General features: G+C 36.4%; 1 protein-coding gene across 3 annotated transcripts in view; it reads right to left on the bottom strand.

The window, feature by feature from the left end:
• Nucleotides 1-2,784: 2,784 nt before the first annotated feature.
• Nucleotides 2,785-16,112, bottom strand: part of NAA25 (N-alpha-acetyltransferase 25, NatB auxiliary subunit) — a 59,608-nt gene continuing 46,280 nt past the window's right edge. For 2 of the 3 annotated variants that reach the window (XM_036929373.2, XM_057491873.1), the window contains exons 21-24: nucleotides 15,836-15,933; nucleotides 14,563-14,745; nucleotides 9,536-9,682; nucleotides 2,785-5,531 (exon numbers count right to left, since the gene is read on the bottom strand). In XM_036929373.2, coding sequence (XP_036785268.1) covers nucleotides 5,409-5,531; nucleotides 9,536-9,682; nucleotides 14,563-14,745; nucleotides 15,836-15,933 — 551 coding nt within the window. In that variant the 3' untranslated portion in view covers nucleotides 2,785-5,408. The remainder of the gene's footprint in view (nucleotides 5,532-9,535; nucleotides 9,683-14,562; nucleotides 14,746-15,835; nucleotides 15,934-16,112) is intronic. The other variant, XM_036929375.2, reaches the window with a different exon arrangement.

The following is a 16,112-nucleotide window of genomic DNA, read 5'->3' as shown; positions in this document are numbered from 1 at the left end:
ATATCAAACTGCAGCTCCAGAAATATGTCTAATTGCACCCAAAGAAATGTGAAGAGATGGCAAGTAAGACCTTACATTGTTTATGTTCCTCCATTTCAGTCACACGGGTGTTTTCATTTACTGCAAACAAAAGATGCAGGAAAATTTATGTGCTGAATTGGATGGAACGAAAACAATTGTGGAACCATAGGCTCACAAGTCAAACCAACAAGGTAAAAGATGTTCAAACCTAAATGCCTGCCCAAAGCCCAGCACAGGTACTTTCAACATTTGAGGAATCTGATATATATTTGGCCCAACAATTTCAGATTACCCCTACTCATTAGTTCAATTCTAATTAAAAATTTTGGAAGATATCTTAATGGATGCTTCTCACTGGTAAACTTGCTTTAGCTAGCTGTTCTAGTTTTTTCTCAACTTTCTCAAACAGGATCACTCCAAAAGAACTGAGTATTCACTGTCTTACAGAAATTTGAGTAAGACAATGGCAGGTAGGGGAAGAATTCTGTAAAAGATCACAGTCCTTGAATGTAATGTCATCTTGATTCTCAATTGAGAGGAATGAACGGTGGCAGCACATACATGGGTGCTTCATTGTACAGGTCTAGGCTGGGTATCATTATTTATAAACCTAGGGTCTGAAGTGGAGGAATGATGGCCTCGGAGGCAGAGGTTCTTCGTACCAGTTTTCACTTAAAGATGCGCCCTGTTTCTGAATATTCAATCTTACCTGATGCTTGTGTCAAATGGATTCCTTCCCCCCAAGTTCTTTGCATCTAATTAAATAATGTAGCTCAAATGCTGCTAATCAGACTATAATAAAGACTATGGACTTGGCTTCCCAGAATCAAGTAAGTATATACAATTTTAAGGGAATTTCCAGGTAACCTGAAGCAAAAGAGCTGCTGGATCCAACCTGAAGAATCCTGTTCTAAGGAACTTGCAAGGTATCTTTAAATAGTGCCAAAAATAATTTAAATAGTCCTTGGTAATTGGTGGCACAAAAAAACATTGGAAGCGCAACAGGAGAGCTTTACTATTCAATAGAATACCATGAGATGGTGTTTAGGGTGGGGAGGTGAGAATTGGTTCTGGATTTTATCTCATTTCATCAGTACTTAATCTTAACCAACCCTGACCCCACTGGGTGGCCTTAGGTAGTAGCCTTATCTGCAAGAACTACTTTTCTCATATATTAAGTAGCACATTTTCTTGGACCCACTCTTACTGGGATATATGGAAGCTGGAGGTTGCAAAAAGCTCTCCTCAAGCATAAACTAGGTTCCCCAGTGTAAGTCTGGGGAAAGGAAATCCCAGGGCAAAATACCTCTTAAAAACCTAAACCAGTCAGTCAAAGGGAGAAATAAAGTTTAAAAACTTGTTTATTGCTTACAAACTCCAGTCCAGGGCCTTCTCTTTCCTGCTCCAGCAGAAGCAAACTGGCTCTCCCTCTCATCTCTCAGGTACAGGTAAGCCCTCCATTGCCCAGGTAATTTACCCATTGATATGGAGGTGAACTCTCCTCCCTGAGGAATGATGCAAATACATTAAAGCTATACTTTCCACCTCTGAATGCCTATTGATATGCAGATATACTAAAGCCAGGCGAGATATTCTGGAAATGTTACAATTTTACCCATACCCAGTAAAGACTTTTAAGTATTTGGCTCACAGTTGCTTACCCTCCACTTGTTACTATGAAATAAATGTCTGCATCAAAGCAGTGACTTCTAAAACAACATGATAAAAGGGTAAACCTGAGCCCACCTGTTGGAGAAAATTTAAAGGTGGCAGTGAGGTGTATCCGAGTACCCTTCTTTTGTTAAAGGGAAAAGAACATTGGAATGGAGTTAATTCATAACCAAAGCAGCAGGCAAAAACTGACCTTCAGAGCTCAACTAAGGGCATTTAATACAAGATGGAAAGGAAACTAGGAGTGGACAAATGGCTCCTTTTCCGTGTTGTGTGTCCAAATAAACTTTTCATCTCACCCCGTCCGAAATAACACCAGTAACTTCCCACTACATTTAGAAATCTCATTGCTTTTACTGGCTATAGAGTCCCAGTTGCTCTGATCCCCACTCCACCTTCCCCCTTAATCCCTACCCCCTTTCTACTCCTTTCATTGAGTCCCAGCCACTAGAGCCTTCGTCATCACTGGAATGTGCTCTGCAATTCCCTGCCTTGGGGTTTCTGTACTTGTGTACCTTTTCCATGGTTGACTCCATCACTGAGGTCAGATGGCACCTCCAAGAGGTCCTCTCATGACTCAGTCTATCACATACCCTGACTTAACTTTATTAAACAGGTCTTAATTACAACTAATATTAATTTGTATTGTCCCTAACCCTACCTCAGCCACTACTAGGATAGGGGATCTCGTTTACCATTCTATCAGAAGAGCCTAAAATGGAATCTGACACATAGTAAATAAGTGCTCAATATGTGTATGTTGAATTCATGAACGCTAGCATGCAAGGTACCTTTAAACTTCTAGACTAGTGGCCTTGGAGTAAAAATTTTAACTCACTAATACTACAGTTTTCCTGAGGAATACTACAAAATTGAGACAAAATATAACATTTAAAAGGTTGTGGCTTCTAGGAATCCAAACATAAATGAACCAGGCAGAGAAGCCAAATTAAAATGGAAGTGTTTATATAAACCCATCCAGTTTAAAGCATATTTCCTATGCTCCACTTAATCCTAAAGAAGGAAGAATATATACTTCCCACATTAATAAATAACATCAAGTAGGAAGAGTTTCAATAACAAGGCCATAGAGACACTGAAACTCTTTTTATATTAAATGTTTAAATGAAAGACAAATCCAGACTGAACATAGTGATTGCAAAATATAATGCAATTTTGAACAATTAAAAGTATGAAAATACACAAAATTAATGGGTAACACTAAGCACTTGTACATTTTCCATTATGTGGAGAACACTAAAAATTCATCTACCTTTTATCCACATCAGATAAATGATTTAAACCAAATGTTTGCTTTGGAGTCTTAACTTAGGATCTCAGTAGTATAAAAAGCAATTTTTCAGTCTGTAAACAGTAGTCGTGTTTTTTCTCTTTTTTTCTTAAAATATCAACTTACCACACAAAAACAAACAGAACACAACGAAAAAAAAAACCCCACACAGATCAAAAACAGCAGCAGCAGCAATGGGTTATTTGGGAATTCTCTTCAAATACCAATGATATACAATTGCTGGAGAGGGTGCTTTTTACTCATGTAAGAATATATATTTTTTAACTACACAATTTATAGTGTATGACAGTTTCCAAAAGAACAGATCAATAAAAGATATTGTCCATTTCTGCATAATTTCATTAAGAGGTTGGATCTAATTGAAATGCTACAATTAGTAGGAAAATCCAGCAAGTAATGAAGCGTAACTTCGATGTAACATTGTGTCACTAAAACCAGTAGTGGTCCCAGATGCCCCCAGGCAAGGGACTAGTAGTTAGGTAGACCACTGGAGTCCAGCACTGTCCCTGAGGACCAAGGCCAGCCCACTGAGCACACATATGCTAATCTGATCATGGTTGGTTGACACACTTGAAAGAACATTTCTATTTCTATGTATAATACTTTTGGCTACTAAAAGAAACATCATTTCAAGAACACATGCCATACACACACAAAGTTCCATCTAAATAGGCCTTAGTTTTATGAAATTATGATGTCATTAAATCAAATTTAGAATCAATCAGAATTTTCAATTCATCTGTTCAAAGCAGTTCTTCCGTTTGGGATGGGTGTGAGAACTGTAGCTGCCAATTATATCAGAAATAATTTCTTGAAATTACTTGATGGGATAGGATTTCTAACATCTTATTTTAAACAGGTAATGTAATTTTCTAAAAGTATTTGCTTGGAAGTTTAAACAGATTAATCACCCTATCAAACTGTTTTGAGTCAAAGAAAGTCAAAATGAGAAGCCAAGAACAAAAATGCATTTGTTTTGCATACAGAGATTTCCCAAGCTCTCTTTTGGTTGCTTTCAAAGGAAAAAAGGATCACATTTCACTGGAGAAGGGAGTTGTAACGGCCTTTAAGGTCTTCAAGACCAATCCTCTATCAGATGCTTGCATTTCCTCAACAAATTCATTTCTTTGCTCTTACAGAATTACTAACTTTAACAGTATTTGAGTAACAAAGCCCAAAAACAAGCACAGATTCAAACACAAAAGTTATCAAAGCAATTGTATAAACTGTATAACATTTTCAAGAGCAATGTTTATCTTTTCTGTCAGACCAACCCTTGAAGCTATAGTCTTGGGGAGCTCCAAGTGTGTAAACACCATCCTGGTGGAACTCTCAAGTTTGAAGAAAGTACACTGAACGTCAAACCTAATGGACAACATTTCTTTTCCCACCCTAAAACTTAAAACCTAGGTTAAGTTCGTAATATATATTCCTTCCTTCCCAAACCCCCCACTTAAAAAACACTAAAGTATTAAATCTTCATTTTCAAGTGCAAATGTGTATATACACATAAACAAGTATATACACATATACTTGAAAATACACATATGTATATATGTAAAAGCATATACATATATATATATATCTCACAAAACCAATGACATTGGCATTAGACTTGCCTGCATAAATTATGTACACCTCTTTAAAGTGATTCCCATCTTTCCCAAAGATGGATGAAAGAAAGCTAGTCCTGGGCAAGATTACAAGTGGTCTGCACTGCTTGCCCCTCCAAACAGCTCTAAGTTAATGAATTAACTCTCACAGGAACTAGGTTAGAGTCTTGGCTGTCGGACTATTCAGCCAAAATAGAACATCTGTGTCTGAGTGGTGCCCTTCAGTGACAGGTGCTTATGCCAAATTTCATCTGAGACCTTTTCACCTGCCTTGGGTTCTGTGGGAGCCAACCAGCTGAGGAAGCCTCAAAAATGAACTGCTGATGTGGAAGGGCCTGAGCTCAATCACGGTCCCCCTCTACTTCTGCTTCCTAAGGCTTAAGGGCCAGACCAAAACACCCACTGCTAATAATAGGGCCATTCAGCTGCTCTGAGGTTGATGCTTTATGCTTAATTTCTATTGCTGCTTTTACAGGACCCCTAACCCCACCAAATGTTTCTGGTGATGGGAGGGAAGAAGAAAAGTGGGGCTCTCTTGTGGCTGCCATATGCATATGAACATGTATAAAAAGTGGTCAAACCCAGATGAGGGTCCTGCTTCTGGTTTATATACAATAATTTAATCAGTTGTATACATTTAATACCTAAAAAATTAATTCACAATCAAAGTCCTTCATGCATTTTATGAGGAAGTTCTGGATTAAAATGATGGTCAACCAGGTGTAGTTTTGCCTGGGAAGATGATGTCATTTTCTGTTGTGGAGTCATCAGTGCCTGTGGTTCACACTTCCCTAAATTTTTAGTTTCTTTGTAGTCTCAAGTCTTTTTTTCAGCAGCTCCCCAATTTCCAGAAGTGAGTGCAGATAACTGCTCTGCACCTTCCCTTGCACAGTCTTTGAAAATTTTTTCTCTTCCTACAAATGAGACAAGAATTAGTGATCTTGCTCAGAAAGCATTCTCTCAGATTATAGTTCTGAAGACATAAGTTACAATCACATTACATTTTTGGTCTCATTGCAAGCTCCATCCAATTTCATAAAATGCAAAGAATGTTAAAGCTCATGATGGATGTATAATTCTCCATGTGATTTTTCACTGACACCCTGTTGCTTTAGCATCATTCGTTCAAGGAACTTTGTTATAAGTTATTATATAAAGTCAAAAAAACAGATTTCTGATTACGTTTTCAAGAAAAAGTAGAAAATTATTACTAAGTAGTTTGGACATATAATCACTATTATTATGAGCTGTACAAAGTAGAAAAATTGAGATTTCTGATTATTAGTTTCATCAGGGGAAAAAAATTATTATTAACTTGGACATTATCATAGTCACTTTTTAAAAAGGTTCAAATTCACCAGCATAATCTTTTCTAGTTACAATACTGACAGGTCTCCCTACATACTTCCACACTGATGAAATCCACAGATCCCAGTGGCTAAACAACTAAAAAGAGACCAAAGCTTTCCTAAGGATACTCAGATATGTTAAGTATTTGCTCACATTTGACCTGTGGTTGGGACCACAAAAAACAAAGGAGACGGAATGTTCAAATACAGAAAAGAGTTTGGTTGAGAACTGGTTGGGTTTACACAAAACTGGCAGTATTGCAAAAGTCAGAAGAAACCAGGTAAGCACACCTTATGACCCAACTACTTGAAACCTCATGTACCTTAGAAATACAAATATGAATAAGAAGGTTGTACAAATACATTCCATTCAATAATGTATGTAAATGAACAGAAACAACCTAAAATACCCAATGGCTGTGGTGAATTCATATTTTAAATACTATACACGTTTAAAAGAACAAATTGACCTCCATGCATTAGCCTAAACAGATCTCTTCAATATAAGGTTGAGTAAAAAAAAAAAAGCTTCAGAATAAAACAGTATATCATTTACCTTTTAAAAACTCAACAGATATTGGAGTACATTATAAAGTTACATTAAAAACCAGATGGTTTAAATAAGATACAAATAATACTGTTTATTTTCTCTCTGAGTATAAAACAAGTCAGGGCGTGGGGCAGGGCAGAGGGGACAACTGTCTTGGCACACAACCAGCTTCAGTGGATACTCCTAGAGAAGAGGAAAGGGGACCAGGACTGGAGGAAGTCATCTGGCACCCTTATTCACAGTGTTTTAAGTTTAGAAAGAAAGGAAGGAAAAAAAAAAGTGAACCTAATGGAAAAGAAGAGATTTTCTTTTTAAACTAAAAGACAAGTACGCAGCATGACATGGATCCTGTATTTGGTGGCAGTGCTGCTCAGTGTCTGTATCATGACTTTAACCAAAGTAAGCAATATAAAGCTATTACTGAGCTGTTTAATCCTCACTATAACCCTCTTCTAAGTAGGTATTATGATTTCCATTTTATAGATAAAGAAATTGAGGCCCAGAGAGGTTAAGTGACTTTCCCATGGTCAAAAGATGAGGGCACAGCCAGGGCTTGAGAAATCTAGAGAGTAGCCCAAAGTTGAGGATAACCTTTAGAATACTTAAAATAAGAAATCTCATTCCTCATTTCATGAGGCAGACACAACAGTAGGGTACTGTGCCTGTCACCTTCCTATCTGCCATCCTTCCACATACCATGCACTCTGGCTCTGCCATCTGACTTAATGGTACCCCACACAACTCATTTTTCTGCCTCCAAGCATTTGTCTGCCTCCTCCTGCTTGGGATTCCTTCCATCCATTCCTGTATGCTCATGAAAATTTATTAATCCTCAAATGTCCCCTCTCCAGTAAGACTTTTTGACTTGCTCAGATTTTTGTGCCTATACCGTATCTCCAATTTAAGGTAATTTGTATGCATCTTTCTATAGTCAGGTCTTTATCATTATATTTCTATAAGCATGTGTAGCCCAACCAGAGGGAGCTCAATAAATCTTTATCTACCTGTTAACACCCCACAAAGTCCAACCACATGGAGGAATTGACATTTATTCAAGTGAGTGATCGTCAATATTTTGTTTTTTAAAAAATAGGTACAAAAATAATTTGTTTCTCTATAGTATTCAGAAATGGGGATAAGAGTTTGGAGAATGTGTTTGGATTTGGTCTAAAAACCAAAAACTTAAAACAGCTCCAAATCGACCACATATACATCTCTTTACATGTAAAAGTGTTCCAAAAGACCAGCAAATGTCCTTTCTTTCAAAGAGGAGTGCAAGTGGGAGACAGAAGGCTAGAATCCTGCTAGATGTACCTATTTCTCAAGGTTTCAATCACTGGACCTTTAGTGGGTACCCATGTGCCAGAAGTCATAAAGGCTAACGGCAGGTAGAGAAAGAGGAGGGTGAAGTGGAGATGGTTCTTGGAGGATGAGACTGGGACTAATTTGGGGCTGACAGCTACAAGGTACTATTCTCTGTTCTAATTCTCTAACATACATTTTATGTGTAAAGAAATAGTGATATAGTATGGAGCAGTTAAAAAGAATAAGGTAAATAAGTGCTCATAATGTAAGGATCTCCTAAAGACTAAGTATAAAAAGCAAGAGACAAAACAATGTGTATAGTATGCTATCATGTGTATTTAAAGGCCAGGGGTGGGGGGAGGGAATAGATAATATGCTTACAGATAGGTTATCTAACTCAGGAGATAACAGTGGTTCCTTCTTGGAAAGGGAACTAGGGAATGGGTTAGAATGAGAAGGGAATATAGTCTTTTTGTATTCTTTGAATTTTTTTTACTATGTGCATTTTTTACTTTTCAAAACAACCTAAGGCTTAAAAAAGGAAGACAAAATGCTAAAGAATTAAATCCATCAATTATACTTCTAATCACCAGTGAGGTCTATATTCATTCTAATATACACAGGAAAGCACAGAATGTACAATCTTAACTAGCTAAAACCAAACTCAGTTTCACATCTCAACACGTCTGCTTTCTTTAATCAGTCTTTGGAAATGTTAAATGCTCTGAGCCCCTTCCCACAGTAAACCCCTTCTTCAAAGCTCTAATGAATTGAAACTTTACAAGAGGGGCTCACAATTTTTCAAAGCTGGTGTTCCAAGCAAGATTCCACTCACTGCCTTCCCTAGGAAGGTATGTGTGGAGTCTAGGGCTGTGGTACCGGCTGCTCTGAGATTACTGTATGAGCTCCTTCAGCAGCAAAGGCTTAGGTCAGAAAACTACTCAAGAGAAGCATTCCCCCAAGACCAGCATTTCATCATTGGAGCAACTATAAATGGGTGGCTCCAACCATTGCCCTTCTGACCCCTATCAAAATCCTAAACCTACTTCAGGCTGGTAAATATTAACTCACCTGACACCATTAAATCTTCAATTATTTCAGACAGAAGCCTTTATTTAATTTTTAAAAAGAATCGACATTTGAAAGGCAAAATTTACTAACAGAATTTTAAGAAATCAACCTAAAATTACTAACAGGAGAAATCTGATGACTGGTACCTTTGATTCCAAACTTGGTTCCATTCCTTTCTTGGCTGGCTTGCTCTAACCTAACAATTACCAACAAATTATTTCTGATGTCTAGCATCTCTCCTTGTTCGGGTAGTAACTGCTGGGCTGGTAAAGAAGCCAGCCATCCCAGTGGCAGGTAAGTTCTCAATCAAGGAGCCTGTCCCTGGATCCAAAAGTGTGGCTATTTTCCTCAGGTGCTCAAAACAGTGACAGTACTAATTCTACTACTCACCAATTCATCATTAGTTTATTAGTTTCTACAGTAAAAGAACAATCCCAAAAATATATAGAAAGGAGGTATGGGGTAGAAGTAGGGGACACCCACCAACGCCAACAACACAACAAAAAACTACTGGCAGCACCTTCTAATTACAAGTCCTATAAGGAGAGAATGATGAATGGAAAATTAACTTGTCCTTGTGATAAAGATAAGAACATCTGAAAGTCTATATATAGCTTATTACTGATAGCCTACAGTCTCTTACCAGTGAGTGAGAAGTGTCTTCTAAAATAAGTTCTTCAAGTTTAAGTGCAATTAGATGTGTTTCAAGCCCTTTAATATGATCCACAACATTAGAAATTAAAGTCTGAAGCCCAGTCACGTAGTCTTGGAAACCGGTAAGGACAGGTGGCTGTAAAAAGATTTTTAAAAATCCAAAAGATTATCAAACATATTTCCCATGCTTGCATCAAATAAGCTATACTAACTTCATGCTATAGCAATACCTAATGCTAGTAACAAGAACACAGATGGACAGTTTTGAATATTGACAGTATCTCAAACCAAGGATAAATTTAACTGCCACCAAATAATGCTAACTAAGCAACAATGACTTAAGCCATTTTTTAAAATGAGGTTTTATTTCACTCTGGAGAACTGGAGATGAAAAATGAATAGAAAGTAATCTCAGTTGGTCATCATTACTCAGCTTGTGGCTGGGAATCTCCTGGAACAATTTATAAAGGAGAAGAATCAAGACTTCATTTCTTCTCTTCATGTTTTTCAGATCTCCTCTAATGTTAGTAACAGAGTGGAATATCCTAAGTTCTAAAGGAAACAATGGTTGAGAACAGCCAAGAAATTATGAAAAAAGAGTAATTAAGGGGAACTTGTTCTAATAGGTATTAGAGTATATTCTAAAGTCCCATTAAATCTAGATGGTATTGGTTAATAAGTAAAGTGACTAAGAGTGAAAGAAAACAAATCCCAAGGCAGACTGAGGAATATAGGGGAATTTAAATAGTGACATTTCAAAACCATGGTTTCAAGTGGATGGATGGTATTGAGACAACTAGCTAGATATTTGGAAATAAAAGATAAATAAAAATGTAAATACCAAAATATATTCCAGATAGATTAAATACTTAAATTTTTAAAAATCCATCAAAGCATCAGAAGGAAGTTTAGGTAATAACTTCTGCAATCATAAATTTTAAAAAAGGGCTTTCTAAACATTTTATTAAGCTAGGAATCATTTTTCTTTTAAATCTTGCTTTTAAAAACATTATGTTGCAAAGCTCTGTAGAAAGGGGAACCCTCCTACATTGCTGGTGGGAATGTAAACTAGTTCAACCATTGTGGAAAGCAGTATGGAGGTTCCTCAAAAAGCTCAAGATAGAAATACCATTTGACCCAGGAATTCCACTTCTAGGAATTTACCCTAAGAATGCAGCAGCCCAGTTTGAAAAAGACAGATGCACCCCTATGTTTATCGCAGCACTATTTACAATAGCCAAGAAATGGAAGCAACCCAAGTGTCCATCAGTAGATGAATGGATAAAGAAGATGTGGTACATATACACAATGGAATATTATTCAGCCATAAGAAGAAAACAAATCCTATCATTTGCAACAACATGGATGGAGCTATAGGGTATTATGCTCAGTGAAATAAGCCAGGCAGAGAAAGACAAGTACCAAATGATTTCACTCACATGTAGAGTATAAGAACAAAGAAAAAAGCTGAAGGAACAAAACAGCAGCAGAATCACAGAACCCAAGAATGGACTAACAGTTACCAAAGGGAAAAGGACTAGGGAGGATGGGTGGGAAGGGAGGGATAAGGGGGGAGGAGGGAAGAAAGGGGGCATTATGATTAGCATGTATAATGTGGGGGGAGGCACAGGGAGGGCTTTCCAACACAGAGAAGACAAGTAATGATTCTACAGCATCTTACTACGCTGATGGACAGTGACTGTAATGGGGTTTGTGGGGGGGTCTTGGTGAAGGAGAAAATCTAGTAAACATAATGTTCCTCATGTAATTGTAGATTAATGATACCAAAAAACCAAAAATAACCCCAAAAGAGACACTATTATGTTGACAAAAAAATGACTCAAGTTAAAAGCAAATAACTGAAAAACTACATGATATAGGACACAGGATTTAATAATACAATTATGTTTAAGAGCTCAATAGCTCAAAACATGTCAATAGAAAAAACATTACTACTGCAACAGGAAACTTGGGCAAAGAAAGGAGCAGAAAAAACAGCAAAGAAATCCCAGCAACATATGATACAGGTTAAAAAAATATGTAAACACAAGAAACCTGGCTAATCAACTAGTAAGGCTAGTTTTTCACTCAACAAGTCTTCTCTGAGGGGATTAAAGGGCATTATGATTGACACACATAATGTAGGGGGGTCACGGAGAAAGCAGTATAGCACAGAGAAGACAAGTAGTGACTGTACAGCATCTTACTATGTTGATGGACAGTGACTGCAATGGGGTGTGTGGGGGGGACTTGATAATATGGGTGAATGTAGTAACCACAATATTGCTCATGTGAAACCTTCATAAGATTACATATCAATGATACCTTAATAAAAAATTTAAAAAAAGAAGTTGTCTTTGAAGGTTCAACATGAATGGCATTTTTAAAAAGCAATTAGAAAAAAAGGAATACCAATGTTTGCCTGTCAGATGGGTAAAGATAATAGACACAACAGTTGGGGAATGCAAAAATATAGAGACATAGTAATTTCAGATTTAAAAGATATTCTAAGGAAATCATATTATAAATTCATCTTTGTGTATCTGTCCATATTTTATTAGCACTACTTATAATTAAAAAATTAGAACCAACAAAATATTTATCAACTGAATTAAATGGTATAACTATTGGCATACCACTATTAAAAGTAATGAAATACATCTGTATTTACTGAAACAAACGGATGTCTAAGATACCCTGTTAAGTGAAAACAAAAACAAATAGGCAAGATGCAGAACCTTCTATAGAGGATGATTCTGACTTGTCTGCAATGGTTATCACTTTTGGAGGAGTATAAATGATCTTCACTTTATTCACACCTTTAGATTACTTTGATACTAGCCTCAGTATTGGAAATTAGAAAAGCAACAGCTACAAAAACCCCCACAAAGTTCAAATACCAAAAAGCTATTTGATAGGTTTTAGAAGTGTAGGCTTCCATTAAAAGAGAGAGTAACAGAGAAAGTCTGATCTACACTTTCAAACTTTGCACTCATCTGTTAAATTATATTGAATAAAATGAAGAGAAGTTTCTTTCATTTAGCCCCTCATCCAAATCTAAGTACCTTTGTTTTTGAATGAATGGTAACACCTAGCACAGTGTCAGATCTAAAGAATTCCTGAATTGTTACTGAATTGTGCAGAAATCAGTATTACTACTAAAACCATAAACGTTTGAAAATGACAATGGTTACTATATTGCTATAGTGAATAAAAATCTCCTATTAACAGTGATAGGATAAATTCAAGTATTAATAAAACAACATACAGAATGAATCCTAAGTAACTTTCCTTATTAAAAGGATACACATGTTAATGTTTTACACATTTGAAACTTAATGAAGATGGGTGGAAATCCAAAATCGAATACAAACAGAAATAAATGAACTTTCTTTAGCTAATAATATAATCTGTTTTTAATTCCAATGCTTTTAGAGTACCTCAACTGTCTATATTTCCTGGAACATATTGAAAGTACAAAAAAAACTGCAAAAAATTGGGTTATTGGAACTAGTAGTTAAACTGATGTACTAATTCCAAAACTATTTAGTACTTATTGTAAAACAGCAAAAGAATAAATTGATGCTGTTGGGAACCAGGGGTCTCACATTGTAAAAAGGAAGCTACAAATATGGAATGAGGGAAGGAACAGAAAGAAGAACACTGTGATGCTGGACAGGAACTGGAAGTGTATCAGTAAGAATTATTTAAACTCTTCATGTGTGGTTGTGTGTGTAAATACATTTCCTGTCTCTCTCCACTAACATAAACTAGAAGCACTGAAACCCCCCTGGCAGCTAGTACATCTCACACCTACCTAGATCTTGGTTTTCAAATACCATTCCCCATAAAGAAACCAGGGCTCCTTGAAAAAAATGTCTCATATCAGTTCAATGGGAAAGTACAAAGTGCTTGGAACTCTTTTGCTGTTCCAGAAAGCAAGGGCTCAAAAACTGATGAAGACATGTTCAAGGACAGAAAGCAGCTTAGAGTAGCCCCCATCAGCCAAATTTGAGTATCCAAAAGAAAATGATGATAATGGATTATAAATTTTTAAAAGAATGAGTCCATAGTGATATTCAAATAGTAGTATCAAAAGACACACACACACACACACACACACACACACACACACACACACACGGAGTGGGAGAGCTCTATTTTACGGAAGCCAGCTAATAGATGATAAAGGATCGACAACTTTTTTTAAAGCACCATTGTGCAACCCTGATGTGACAGATGATTTATCAGGTTAGATGAACCATAGATGATAAAACCAATGGGTGGAAGGCTGACATTCACAATATCTCAAAGCATCATCCCACAGATTACTTATAACAGGGGGATGGATTCCTTACAATGAAGAAATTCAGTAGACACTTCCTTTATCAAATAATTAAATCTGAAATCATCAATAATGTGACATAATATAGTGCCTCCTGTTTTAATTTGCTAAAAAGGACAAAGCATCTATGTTTAACCTAAGCCTAAACAAATAGTTAGCCAAAACCGGATTATGGGACATTCTACCAAAAGCCTAGCTAGGCTCTTTAACAATAAAGACAAAACAAAAGGCTAAGGAAGTGTTCTAGATTAAAAGATGTTAAAGAGAGATAATAACTAAAAGCCATGTCAAATGCTTTGTAGGATTCTAATATGTTGAAAAAGGCTATAAAAGACATAATTGGAATAACTGGAAATCTGAGTATGGATGTTATAATATTGTAGCAATATTAAATTTCTTGAGTATTATGATTTTGTGGGAGTTTGCTCTTGTTCTATCATGGTGTGTTGAGTATCAAGAAGTCTATACTTTTATTTTACATGGTTCAACGAATGAGGTGGGGGAGGTGAGAGAGAGGGAATGCAAAAGTGGCAAAGTGTTAACAAGTGTTAAATTTAGGTAAGGATATCAGAGTGTCATACTAGTCTTTTGGCTTTTCTGTAGGTGTGTAATTTTTTTAAAAGCTGGGGAGAAAAAAAAACAAATGCATGTATGATCCTAAAGTCTCTTACAAAAGCAGGAAAACAGTGAAAAGAAAAATCAGCATGTGGCCAGGTTGTTACTTGTGTTTTCTCTCCTATTACCATGATGATGCTGGTTTCTTTTTTCTTCTTTTTCTTTTTCTGTAAGTTTAATTTGTATGGTCGCAGGACACTCTCACAGTAACCAGACACCCAAAGGATAATGGAAATAGTCTGAAAGATGAAATATTGAAAATTCATCAATAAGGATTACACTTAAGATGTCTATCATGAGCATTTAAAGGCTATGGATTAAACAAAGAAATTCTAACAGTCCTTCTATGCAAATACGTTCAATTTCTCCTATTAACTCTCAACTCTTATCACCACATTGAACCAAGCCTTCATCATCTCCAGCTTAGAATACTGGGATAACTTACATCTTTATCCTTTCCTCTGGCTTTCCCACCTCTAAAACCGATCCTCCACTCAGAAATGGAGATCTATTAACATCCTTCTCACTCAAGTGGGGCACAGAATACAAAGGCTCTTTACAATATGCCTCTCCCCACCCACCTCTCCAACCAGTTAAGACACTGCCTTACCTGCAAACCTTAACCAAAATATACATAGAGAAATCTCCCAAGTTGGTCAGCACATAGACTTCTTTGCATTAAGTTAGGTGTTTACATATCTCCTCCTATGCTAATGTGTGTGTATGTACACATACATGCAATTATCATTAATTTGTTCCATGTCTTAGACCTTAAAACATTACCAGTCACCTTAAAACAGAACAGGGAATACTGCCTTCAGGAAGCTCTCAGACTAGTAGGGGGAGAAAGGTAAAATCTATCACAGAAAGGTAACGGGTTATAAGTGTTTGCAAGCTTCCTTCTCTCTGGCTAAAAAAGAAAAGAGACTTTTGCTACATCAGCTCTTGTATTCTCCTTCATAATGCAGAATTTAGTAATTACTGAATAGCAAAAACAATTGAAAGAAGCCAGAGGAATTAACTTAAACTATGTAACAGTTGAGCCAGAAGGGAGAATGAACAGAAAAGAGCTAGATTCAGACTGAATCTATGGAATCTTCAGAGACAGGTAGAGCAAATTTCAAGAAGATTTACCTAAGAAGTATGAATGAAATCTTCTTGATATTCCTGGAAGGAGCTGGCTCAGAAACTGCTTTTCAATTAATACAAGGCAGGGGTATGGAATTAAATTACAAGTATAAAGTGTCTGTTACCTGTTAATTTTTGAAAAATTAATCCTGCATTCAATTAAGGAAAATCTAGTTTTTCAGGAAAAGAACAAAAGCATACCTCAACAAAGAAGACTAGATTTTCTAAAAGAGTAGGATGTGTTTTCAAGTTACCATCTTTAACTTCTAAGAGGTCACCTTTACATTTACTGAAAACATCTGAAAAGAGAAAAAAATTATGGTTTTATTCAGCTTCTGTTTCAATGCTATTTTTAGGAACATAATGTACAATCTAATAAAGAATAAGCACATAAAAAAAGCTTAATCCAGAAAGCTCTTCCCCCACAATGAACCAAGCAAGAAAGAAAGGGTATCTATTTTAAGATCTTTAAAAAGTC

The sequence above is a fragment of the Manis pentadactyla genome, chromosome 14 (assembly GCF_030020395.1).
Source record: "Manis pentadactyla isolate mManPen7 chromosome 14, mManPen7.hap1, whole genome shotgun sequence".
Classification (NCBI taxonomy): domain Eukaryota; kingdom Metazoa; phylum Chordata; class Mammalia; order Pholidota; family Manidae; genus Manis; species Manis pentadactyla.
This window is presented reverse-complemented; position numbering and strand designations above follow the sequence as displayed.